Here is a 12,549-nt window from a genome sequence, read left to right as displayed (position 1 = left end):
TCAACTACTAGCTAGAAGATCAGCAGTTCAAATCCACCTGCTGGTCTTTTGAAACCGTTTGGGGCAGTTCTACTCTGTCCCATAGGGTCGTTATGAGTTGGAATCAACCGCAATGGATTTGGTTTGGTTTTAACAAGGATCGTTGGACAGCCTTACAAATCAACACCAAGGAGACTCACGGCCTTCATGGCACAGCTAGAAATGCTCAAGGACCGTCTTCTCATAACTGCATTCCAGGACTGCGTGCCTGACGTGTGGTCGTAGTGGTTCAAGTTTGCTCTTGCAGGTCACTGTTGTTTGCAATTTTAAAGTTTGGGTTCCATTTGATTTCCTCTTTCTATTCCGTCCTAATTAGTATTTTTGTCTCTAAGGACCATTTAAATATCCAACAAGTAAAAAGATTCCAGCTGTTTAATTTAATTAGATTTCTTTCTCTCTCTCTCTCTCTCTCTCTCTCTCTCTGTGTGTGTGTAAGGTAAGTCACTGTGGAATGGATTTTTTTTTATTGTGGTGGGTGGCTCACGGTGCAGCGGACGGGACAGCCCTCCCTGCCATGGGGAAGGCCGGACATGAGGCAGAACACCGGGGCAGCAAGCGGAGGCGGTCCCACTTGGTCACAGGTCCCTGCCACCACCGACGCTGTCCGTGAGGCAGGGCGGGGGCAGGCAAGCGAGGTCGAGCTGGATTCCGCAGCCCTGCCCTTCCACGCAGCACCAGGAAAACACGCCATTTCAATGACTCGTCCGTGTACAATTTAGTTACGCTGCCTGCATGCTTCAAGATGTGCAGCCATTCTTGCTCTCCTTTTCCAAATCAATGGGAGAATGGATTTTAATTAAACTTTTATCTTCATTCTCTCCAAATTTTATTTTGAGAAAAGGAGAGTCCCTGCCTGTTTTTGCTTTATTTAGTATTTAATCATTATCAAATGATATTTTGAATTTGAACATTGCAATAAATATTAGGATGTGTCATATTGTGGTTACAATGTGTTTGTGTCTCTCTCTCTCTTTTGTTGCAGATGTTCTCAGTAATCCCCAGTAAATTTCTCCCGAATAGTAAGAGCCCATGCTGGTATGAGGAGTTTGTGGGCAGGAACACTACTGACCCTTACCTGACCAACTCCTACGTGCTCTACTCCAGAAGGTTCCGATCCACCTTCGATGCCCTTCGAAAGGCCTTCTGGGGCCACCTGTCCCACACCAATGGCAAGCACTTCCGCCTGCGCTGCCTGCCCCACTTCTACATCATCGGGCAGCCCAAGTGCGGCACCACCGACCTCTACGACCGCCTGCGGCTGCACCCTGAGGTGAAGTTCTCCGCCATCAAAGAGCCCCACTGGTGGACCCGGAAGCGGTTTGGTAAGTGAGGGCAGGTCCCGGCGAAAGTGAGGGAGGCCTGGCAAGCATAGGGGCCTTTCACTGCTTCACAGAGCTTCCTGTTACCTCATTCATTCAGCAGGCATTTGGAGCTTGGGGTGTGGGGGAGCCTGCTGTGTGCCAGGCTCTGTGCTGGGCTCTGGGCCACTGCTCTGTGAGGGAGATGGGGCAGATGAGACGAGAAAACATCCCAAGAGACCAAGAGGTTAGATGGTTCCTGTGTGAGGGAAAGGCCCCACAGGTAAAGATCCAACTGGCTGAAACCCAGTGCCCAACCACCAGTGAGCACTTATGGAGTACCAGCTGTGTACAGAGCAGGGGGAACGGCACAGAAATCAGCAGCTCTTCTTGCCCCTGAGAGCCCTGGTACACGGTACCAGCCTTGAGTAGGAAGTTCGCAGTGCCAGGTGGGTGGGCTGCAAGAAGAGGTGTGTTTATCTGGGGGTATCCGCTCCCAGCTCTGTGCTTTTGAGGCCAGAGCCCCCATTCTGGGAGGGAGAGAAGGAAAAAACCCTCTGCATATGGCCGAGTTTCAGCTCCCTCCCTCACTCTGCCAAAGGACCATGAGCACGCTTCACTGCAGGGCTCAGCTTCTCTGGCCTGCCCCATCTGCCTTGCAGGGTGGGTGTGAAAACCAGAAGGAGATCATTCTGCGGGACCTTGCTCCCAGCACCCCTGTCCCCAGGGATGCCCCCTGCAGTCTGGTTTTGCCCCACCCCCACCTCCGGGCACCTCGCATCATTGTTTCCTCTCCCTGACCTTTCCCTTCTACCAGGAGACATTTGGTCACCCAGACTGAGATGACAAATGGCCTGGCGTTGGCCAGAGGTGGACGGTCTCTGGGTGTTTCCCATGCGAAGGTCTCAGGTGGCTAAGAAAGGCATCTTCAAAGCTCCTTGGTAGAACATAAGTTTAGGCCAGCCCCTAATGTGTCTCCTGATGGGATCGGGTGTTTGACCCGTTGGATGTTTCTCTTGGAGGGAAGAGAAGTGTAAACTGGTCTTAGTGACCACAGCTGTCGGGCCAGTGCTTCCTTGCCATACGTGTCGGAACACACTCTCCTGCTATAGAGGGCTCTCCCCTTAAAGGTTTTCTATTTTCCTGTAATGAAAACCAGTGTCCCACGGGCAGGGAGGAGGGGGAGCAGGGGTGTGCCTCTGAATCAACTGTCTATCACCTGTGTGCAACCTGCAGCCTCTTGCCTGCGTCATGGGCACTCTCCACTTTCCCTTAAACTTGGGTCACGGTGGTGTGTATATAAGTCTGAAAGTAAAATTTACCCATTTTAAGGCAAAATGTACATTTTGGCTCTAAAAAAAAAAAAAAAAGAGCCATTGCCGTTGAGTTGGTTCCGACTCATAGCAACCCTATAGGACAGAGTAGAACTGCTCCATAGAGTTTCCAAGGAGCACCTGGTGGATTTGAACCACCGACCTTTTGGTTAGCAGCCATAGTGCTAAACCGCTATGCCACCACGGTTTCTCATTTTGGCTCTATGTGGCAGATATCAGAACAACTAATGAGTTTAACCCAACCGTCTGTCATGGGGACGGTCCAGTCCCCTTATTGTTGGGATGAGTGGGCAACTGATGGAAGAGGTCAGATGCAGAACCTCAGAAAGATATAGCTTGGGCATTGAGGAAGGAGGATGAATCCTGAGGCTCAGAGGATGCTGCTGTCCTAGGTGGCTGCCTTCCTCCCCTTTTCCTTTTTGATATGACAGTGTGTATCCTGGGTGGCACTGAGGCCTGGCCATTGAGGGTCTCACTCGGTGCACATGTTGACCAGCCCCAACTCACTGGACCTCCAGTGGAAATATGTTTACAGTGAAACCTGTGAGAGCCAGAACTTGACAAGATTGCCTTATTTTCTGGGGTCTCTTGAGTTTTCCATCCTTGACAAGGTGCACTCGTACCACTCTTCTATCATTCATTTTCGTGGAAAATATTTGTGTTTTCCTTCTCTGACGGGTTTCCGCCATCCGGCTTTTGCAGTTTTTACTGTAGTCCTTGAATAGGTTTGCCATCCTTTGAACTGCTCCTACACAATTTAAAAGGGCCTTGGGTGGCGCAAACGGTTTGCACAGATAACCAGAGGTTGGCGGTTCAAACCCACCCAGCGGCGTCACAGAAGAAAAGGGCTGTCAATCTGCTTCTGTGAAGATTACAGCCAGGAAAACCACATGGGGTTGCCCTGAGTCGGAACAAGACAGCAACAAGGACCTGGTTTCACGGTGTTGTCTTCCACCACTTAAGACATTCATTGGTTAAAAGAAGGTAGCCAGTTTACAGAGGCCAGCCCCCTTAGCTCCCCTCACTTACCTGGGCTGAACCTTTTGCTGGTGTATCCTTGCGCCTTTCCAGCCTTCTCTGGTCACTCCTGGAGGCCGCTGCCCGAGTGATAGCAACTTGGTCTTCAGTAACTCGCCCATCTTGGTTCTCCTAGGAATCGTCCGCCTGAGAGATGGACTCCGAGACCGCTACCCTGTGGAAGATTATCTGGACCTCTTTGACTTGGCTGCACACCAAATTCATCAAGGACTGCAGGCCAGCTCTTCGAAGGAGCAGAGCAAGATGAATAAAATCATTATTGGTATGGCTTTTGTGTAGCTCCCACCAGAGTGGGATGGCCTTCCCAGTGGGCCCTGCTCATGTGCCTGGCCAGGCCCAGCTTTGCTTCACCTGCAAAACATTTGCAGGATGGCTGTAGACATCTGTTGAGTGTCCACGTCCCCACCTGGCTGTCAGCCTCACACCTGCCTAAAACGTTCACGTCACTGGTACAACTTCTTTAAAGCAGAAATGCTTAGTGGATTTTCTAATGACGTGGAGACTCAAGCACAGCTGATGGGGATATTTTTTTTTTCAAGTTACTGTTTCTTTGGACACTCCTATTTTCATTTAAGCACTCATACTTGACTTTTTACGATCTACTGATCTGAGTAAGCTTGGTTGTAGGATCATAAATGCAATTAACTGATGAGTCGTCAATTTAATACTTGAGGCTTTTATAAGCTCTGGTGGTTGGGACCAGAGGGAGCTTCTCCTGGGAAGACCAGGCCCTGAGACATCTTCTGTGACTGTTTGCTGTTTAAAAAGCCTAGCCCTTGTCAACTTAATGTCTTTAGATATTGAAGATGAGGTGGTCTGGTTTATAATCATTAAAATATATATAATATTGTTATAAAAAAATACATATTTTTACACTTTTACTGGATTCAGCTTAGTAGGAGATGCTTATTCACTTATTCCCTCCTGAAAGAGAGAAACGAAATCATATTTTGCTTAAATTGGTCTTTACTTGTGACGCTTGTGTCCAACGGCACACGCTTACGTACCTATGCCCAGGTTTATTTATTCAAAGTTACTGCGAGCCAGGTGAGATCATGCCCCACCCCGGGTATGAACTGGCTAGTTGCTGTTCTCCTGCAGCTTTGAGGGTCTAAACACCCCTAGTCCCAAATCTAATTAATATTTGAGTGTGACTCTCACCCCATATGTCTCTGGGAAAATTGAACGTTCTTATGAAAAAGCTAAAAGTATGCACCCTAGGGCCAGGACACAGAGAAAAAGACAAGGCATGAAAAGGGAAAGCCTTAGTTTGGTTTCCTAATTTTAATTAATAGCTTGACTGCTAACCAAAAGGTTGGCAGTTTGAACCCACCCAGTGGCTCTGTAGGAGAAAGACCTGATGATCTGTTTTGTAAAGATTGTAACCTTAGGAAAACTTACGGGTCACTTCTGTTCTGTCACATGGGGTTGCTCTGAGTTGAAATCGACTACATAGCACCCAACAAAAACAGATTAAAAAAAGAAGAAAGAATGAAATTGTTGTTGTGTTGTTAAGTGCCATTGAGTGGGTTCCAACTCATAGCGACCTTATCAACAACAGAACAAAACGCTGCCATTCTGGGCCATCCTCATGATCATTGCTATGTTTGAGCCCCTTGTTCCAAGCCACTGTGTCAGTCCATCACCTTGAGGGCCTTCCTTTTCCTTGCTGACCCTCTACTTTACCAAGCATGATGATCTTCTCCAGGGACTGATCCCTCTTGTTAACATGTTCAAAGTACGTGAGACAAAGTCTCTTCATCCTTGTTTCTAAGGAGCATTCTAGCTGGACTTCCTCCAGAACAGATTTGTTCGTTCTTCTGGTAGTCCGTGGTATAGTCAACATTCTTTGCCAACACCATAATTCAAAGGCATCAAATCTTCATTCTTTCTTATTCATTGTCCAACTTTCACATGCATATGAGGCAATTGCAAATACCCTGTCTTGGGCCAGGGCCCACCTTCATCCTCAAGGTGACATCTTTGCTTTTTAACAGTTAAAAGAGGTCTTTTGCAGCAGGTTTGCCCAATGTAATAGGACCTTTGATTTCTTGACTACAGCTTCCCTGGGCTTTGATTATGGATCCAAGTAAAATGAAATCCTTGATAACTTCAGTCTTTTCTCCGTTTATCATGCTGTTGCTTATTGGTCCGGTTGTGAGGATTTTTGTTTTCTTTATGTTGAGGTCCAATTCACATACTGAAGACTGTAGTCTTTGATCTTCATTGGTAAGTGCTTCAAGTCCTCTTTGATTTTAGCAAGTAAGGTTATGTCATCTGCATATTGCAGGTTGTTAAAGAGTCTTCCTCCAGCCCTGATACTGCGTTCTTCTTCATACGGTCCAGCTTCTCAGATTGTTTGCTCAGCATACAGATTGAATAAGCATGGTGAAAGGATACAACCCTAACATGCACCTTTCCTGACTTTAAACCACACAGTATCCCCTTGTTCTGTTGGAACAACTGCCTCTTGGTCAGATTCCTCATGAGCACAATTAAATGCTTTCAATTCCCATTCCTTGCAATGTTATCCATAATTTGTTATGATCCACACAGTCGAATGCATTTACATAGTCAATAAAACACGGGTAAACATCTTTCTGGTATTCTGTGCTTTTAGCCAAGATCTACCTGCAATCAGCAGTGATATCCCCACTTCCACGTCCTCTTCTGAATCTGGCTTGAAATTCTGGCAGTTCTGTCGATGTACTGCTGCAACTGCTTTTGAATGATCTTTAGCAAAATTTACTTGCATGTGATATTAATGATATTGTTCTATAATTTCTGCATTCTGCTGGATCATCCGTCTTTGGAATGGGCACAAATATGGATCTCTTCCAGTCGGTTGGCCAGGTAGCTGTCTTCCAGATTTTTTTGGCATACACCTGTGAGTGCCTCCAGGGTTGCATCCATTTGTTAAAACATCTCAATTGATATTCCTGGAGCCTCATTTTTGCCAATGCCTTTGGTGCAGTTTGGACTTCTTTGTTCAGTGCTGTTGGTTCTTGATCGCATGCTACTTCCTGAAGTGACTGAATGTCGGCCAAATCTTTTTGGTACAGTGACTCTGTGTATTCATTCTATCTTCTTTTGATGCTTCAATTTACCTAACACAAATTTTGGTGAGTTGTATGGTGGCCTTGTGGTGGGATAAGCAGGGTGGAGAGGCCTGTGGAGAGCTGGGACGTACCCCTGACTGTACTACAGGTAAGTCTTTGCAATATGATAAGGCAGTCTTTGTGTTCCTGAACTCAGTGTGTGCATCTATAAAATGGGTTTATCGCACCAGATCAGTTCCCAACTCCTCTCAGCCCTGAAATATGATTTAGCTAAGCCTCTCTTCCTCTGGTTAGATGCTTGTTAGAGGTGTAAGTTTCTTAATCATCTTGGGCCCCAGGACCAGAGAGGCCTGTTCCTCAGTGGTCTTTGCTAACAGCTGGAGTCACACAAGAGCTTCAGACATGTTGGAAAGCTCCTGGTTCTGCTCCCATGGCACCCTGCCCTGGGACAGCACCCTCAAGTGGTGCTGGGCTTACTTGTTGCATTGTCTGTCTTCCCCTTGATTGTGAGGTTCAAGGAGGGAAGAGCCATGTCTATCTTGTGTCACTCATATATCCCCAAACCCAAACACAGTGCTATATTAGATGCCAAATAAGAACTGGGTAGATGGATGGATGGGTGGATGGGTGGATGGGTGGATGGATGAGTGGGTAGGTGGGTGGATGGATGGATGGATAGATGGATGGGTAGGTGGGTGGATGGATGGATGGATGGGTAGGTGAGCAGATGGATGGATGGGTGGGTAGGTGAGTGGAGGGGTGGATGGGTAGGTGAGTGGATGGATGGATGGATGGATAGATGGATGGGTAGGTGGGTGGATGGATGGATGGATAGATGGATGGGTAGGTGGGTGGATGGATGGATGGATAGATGGATGGGTAGGTGGGTGGGTGGATGGATGGATGGGTAGGTGAGTGGATGGATGGATGGGTAGGTGAGCAAATGGATGGGTGGGTAGGTGAGTGGAGGGATGGATGGGTGGGTAGGTGGGTGGATGGGTGGGTAGGTGGGTGGATGGGTGGGTAGGTGGGTGGATGGGTGGGTAGGTGGATGGGTAGGTGGGTGGATGGATGGGTGGGTGGGTAGGTAAATGGATAAGTGAATGGATGGATAGGTGGGTGGATAAATGAACAGATGGATGAAAAAAAGCTTCTGTGGTGTAAAATCAGTTATTTTTTGAGATTGAACAGAAGTTGTGACAATTTTCTTTTAGATACTTGTCTTTCATATTTCCTTATTCATCGTGAGTAGAACTTTCAAAGGACTCCTGATTGATTTGTCTTTTCTATATCCTAGGGTATTGTCTCTTTAAAAAAAAAAAAGACTGGAGCAGACCTGTTCACCTGGATGTAATTGCATCCAGTAGAATAAATAGGACTCTGCCAACTTCCCGTATTATTGTGATGCCCTTATCACTGATCAAAGACACTTAATCTTCTGACTCACATTTTCCCTGAATAAGGGACTTTGAGTTGTATTGTCCTGCGTAAAATGTCGAGAAAGTAGTGTGTAATTGATTGATTGATTTGCCTTTCTTTCTAAATCTCTGGAGATTGTCCTAAAAAAAGGAATTCGTGCAATTATCTGAGAAAGTTCTGTGTTGTTGAGAACGTCTGCGTCTTGGCCTTTTCCCCGTCCTAGATGGTGTGTTTAAAATGTTCACTCATCAGTCATGTGGGTCATGATAAAACAGGGGCTAGAGCCAAGCCCCTGTCCTCCAAGTCAGCACTGATTGGGTGCCAGCCGTGTGCAGGGTGATGGGGTCAGAGACCGTGTAGGTGATAGGTAGGTGATAGATAAGTAGGTGGTTGTGTGGGGTGATAGGTGACCATGTCGGGTAATGGGGTATGTGGTTGTGTGGGGCCATGGGGTAGGTGACCATGTGGGGCAGTGGGTATATATGTGTGTGTGTATATATATATGGAAACCCTGGTGGTGTAGTGGTTAAGTGCTACGACTGCTAACCAAAGGGTCAGCAGTTTGAATCCACCAGGCACTCCTTGGAAACTCTATACGGCAATTCTACTCTGTCCTATAGGGTTGCTACAAGTTGAAATCAACTTGATGGCAGTGGGTTTGGCTTGGTTGTATAGGGCAATGGGTAGGTGACTGTGTGGGGTAAAGAATCTGAGTCTGAGTTCCTGTGAGCCTTCAGGCAAAGACTTCCTTTTCACCTCGTCCCAAGTTTTCCTGTGACTAACTTGTTACTGTTTCAAGGAAAGACCCATGCAGGTTGTATCTGAATTCCTATTGAGGGTTCACTTCCCCACTCCTTTGCCCCTGATGCATTCTGAAGAAAATCACCTAGTGCATTCCTGGTGGGCCCTTAAATTGCCACATAGTTGCATGCCATGAACAAAGTGAACTCTTGGGAGATTGGGAGGCCCAATGCTGGGAAAGCTTTTGTGCTCATGTAGGAGAGAGGAGCTGGGGGACGAGGGACCCTTGGTGTGGTGTAGACCACCTCGAGTTCCAGACAGAGGTCTTTGGGTTGTGTCTCTGTGACAGCAGGTGGTCTTCAGCCCCCCTCTTCTGGAATCCCACCAGCCAGCGTTGGATGACTGGCTCTGGGCCACGGCTATTTAAGAGATGGGATCCTGGAACCAGTTATGCCCTCCGTAACTCATGAGTAGTTTTCCCCTGGGCACTCGGTGGCAGCCAATACCCTAGCAATTGCTCATGTGCGGTGCTTCCATCTCCAGGGGAGGCCAGCGCGTCCACGATGTGGGATAACAATGCCTGGACCTTCTTCTATGAAAACAGTACGGATGGTGAGCCACCATTTCTGATCCAGGACTTCATCCACGCCCTCCAGCCCCACGCCAAGCTGATCGTCATGCTCAGGGATCCCGTGGAGAGGTGAGTGTAGTAGGACTGAAAGGAACAGGCAGTTTTTTTCCCTTCCTCCCTCCCTTTTTTCCCCCCAAATAAAAGATCTCATATGTTTATTACTGAACCAACCTATTAACACAGAAACATAAAAACAGAGGTAAAAAACCTATCCAATTGTTCAGATACTGGTGAAATCTTCAGCTTGCTGTGGTAAGATGCTGGTGAACCTGATAGTGAGTACATGTGCCGTCAGAGGCGGGACTTCTTATAGACCCAGCTTGGTTCTTCTCAAGGAAAAGCCCATTGAAAAACATTTATTTTGGTAAAATCTATATTAAAAAAAAGTTTGCCACATTAACCATTTTTAAGTGTACTATTCAGTGACATTGTATCACATTCACCATCACCTCTATCCATTTCCAAGAGTGTTCTGTCACCCCAACAGGGATTCGGGGCCCTTCAGCATTGCCTCCAGTTCCCTCCTCCCTCCTGCCCCTGGTGAGCACTGATAAACTCTATGCATTTGCCTGTTCTAGATATTTCATATAAGTGGGCTCATACTGTTAAAACAAAAATCATATCAAGCCAATAATAAAAAATGAAGTTAATTAAATATATATTCTTTGCAAATTGTTTAACAGAAAGCCTCAAGTCTGTGAGACAGGCAGCAGGCTGGAGGCTTCTCTTGACTCACATAGCTGCAGGGGCTGACAAATTCAAGCTCAGCAGGTCAGATGGCAGGCTGTTGGCTCATGGGATGCAGAGGTTGACAAACCAAACATTGGTAGGTCAGATGGGAGGCTTGTGGGCTGCAGAGGCTGACCAATCCAAGATTGCAGGTCAGACAGTAGGCTGTTGGCTCAAGTCCCAAGAACTGGAGATCAAATGATGACAAGCCGAGTGCAGGATCCGGAGCAGCGCAAAAACCAGCAAGCTTTGCCAGAAAGTTCATATATATTGGATGCAGGGCACAACCCCAAGGAAACAGCCTTTCAGCTGATGGGCTGCTCGTAGCAGATCTCATCGTGGGGGTGATTACATCATTACATGATTGCAGACTACATCATAACAGCCAAATCTCTGAGAAGCATGCCCAGCCAAGTTGACACAGAGCCTTAACCATTGCATGTAGCTCCAAGTCTGACCCCCAGAGTCTGTACCCCAAAACTGACTGAATTCTTCAGTCTTACTAGTTTCTTTGACTCAAAAGTGCTTTCAGGAACCAGTTTTTTCAAGGCTCAAGGTTCAAAAGGACACCTAAGGGCCTTTGTGGGTTACCCCAACTTCCATGAAAGCCAGAAATCTGGATTCCAGGGGAGCTAAAACAGTTTCTCAGTACACTGTTTGTCCCTTTATGTCTGACTTAGTTCATTTAGCATCATGTTTTCAAGGTTTGTCCATGTCCTTAGGGAAACAGAATTTTGTAGAGCAGTCTTTTTTCTCATCACCAACAAGATTTTGCCTTTCTCTCTCTTTTTTAAATAAACAAACTTAACTTGCAATATTACTGCTATTTCTTATGTAAATGTTATTCTTCGGGCAATCCATACTGTGTTTAAACAAATTGTGGATTGTTTTCTTAGCCATTCTGACCCTTGGGCCTTCAGCGTCTGGTGAATCTAACCTGGGGACATGGGAGGAGTCCTTCGATTTTGTCAGGACTTGGGAAACACTGGTATGTGTGTGGGGGGTTTGCTGTTGTTAACTCCTAGAATTCTGTATCTCCCCGTTGATTAACAGCTTTGGGTCCTTGTTAGGTCTGCCTGTAAATCTCAGGCTTTTCCTGAGAAACCAAAAGGGAGAGAAGTAGAAGAGAGCCGCTTTGTCTTAAAGATCAGGGCTGGCCCAATATGGAGGAGGCAGAGTGGCAGGTTATTAAACAGCCAGCGCTGAGGTAGCCTGGCCAGTGCCTGGCAATGCTGGAATCATCGTGATGCCTGCAGGGGCTGCAGAATCTTGGAAAAATCATTTCACCCAACCCCCGCCCCCCAATACCACCACATCAGAGATATGGGCCCCCAGTCTGTTCCAGGACCCAAGATGACCCTTCCAGCTCTGAGAGAAAGTTCTTCCTTATTTCGAGTCCAGGTCTGTCTTTAGTTCTGTTTCTTCCCCACAGACCAAGTCTTAGCCTTGGAGAGCCTGCCTGATACACAAAGACAGCGGCCTTGGCCCTTTGTGTCTTTTTTCCTTCAGGCTTAACCCCCAGCCCCCATTCCTTCCTCAGATGGTCTACCCCTCCGGCCCCACATACTTGCCAATTATAAAAATAATGCGTGTTTGTTGTGGAAATTGTAGATAATACAGTAGAAAACTACAAAGGAAACATTTTTAAAAACACCTATAATCTCCTACTCAGAGTTAAATATTATTTATATTTTGGTTTTTTTTTTTTCACATTTTTTTTCTTTGCAGATAAATATACTGAGGAAGTGTGTGAGAGAGACAGGAGGAGAGAGAGAGAGTGTGTGAGAGAACTCAGTTGTGTGAATATACGGTTTTAAAAGTATGCTTCTTTCATTTAACAATGTTGACCTCAAATGGCTTTAAGGTGGCCCTGGTCATTTGTCCCTGAATTTATCTCTGTGTGCACCCCTTTTTGGAGTTCTCAGAACAGACCCCATTGAATAGCTGGATCACCCCCTCCCTCAACCCCTACCCCAGCCTCCATTAAGCTGCTTGAACACACGTTTGCTCCATCGGGGCCGTGCTGTCTGGCTCTCACCTTTCGGTGTATGCTTTCAGTCTCTGCTTTCTGTATGCCGTCCAGCCTCAGGAATCCTTTCTTCCCTCTGTTCTGGCCCTGGGGCAGCTCCCCATTTCCTACCTGGTGGTTCCCACACACTCGGAGGCCAGGACTTGGCCCTTTCCTCACGGAGTCAGCTGGTCTCTTTCAGAGAGAGGACAGTTGATACAAACCAGTGGTGCTCCCATGTAGACACGGTTAC

The 12,549-nt window shown here is 46.8% G+C and overlaps 1 protein-coding gene across 4 annotated transcripts in view; it reads left to right on the top strand.

The window, feature by feature from the left end:
* Window positions 1-12,549, top strand: part of CHST15 (carbohydrate sulfotransferase 15) — a 98,683-nt gene that overhangs the window by 60,035 nt on the left and 26,099 nt on the right. For all 4 annotated transcript variants that reach the window (XM_049854779.1, XM_049854780.1, XM_049854781.1 and 1 more), the window contains exons 3-5: window positions 1,022-1,361; window positions 3,825-3,971; window positions 9,472-9,628. In XM_049854779.1, coding sequence (XP_049710736.1) covers window positions 1,022-1,361; window positions 3,825-3,971; window positions 9,472-9,628 — 644 coding nt within the window. The remainder of the gene's footprint in view (window positions 1-1,021; window positions 1,362-3,824; window positions 3,972-9,471; window positions 9,629-12,549) is intronic.

The sequence above is a fragment of the Elephas maximus genome, chromosome 16 (assembly GCF_024166365.1).
Source record: "Elephas maximus indicus isolate mEleMax1 chromosome 16, mEleMax1 primary haplotype, whole genome shotgun sequence".
Classification (NCBI taxonomy): Eukaryota; Metazoa; Chordata; class Mammalia; order Proboscidea; family Elephantidae; genus Elephas; species Elephas maximus.
Note: the sequence above shows the minus strand (reverse complement) of the source record. Positions and strands in the feature narration are given on the sequence as shown.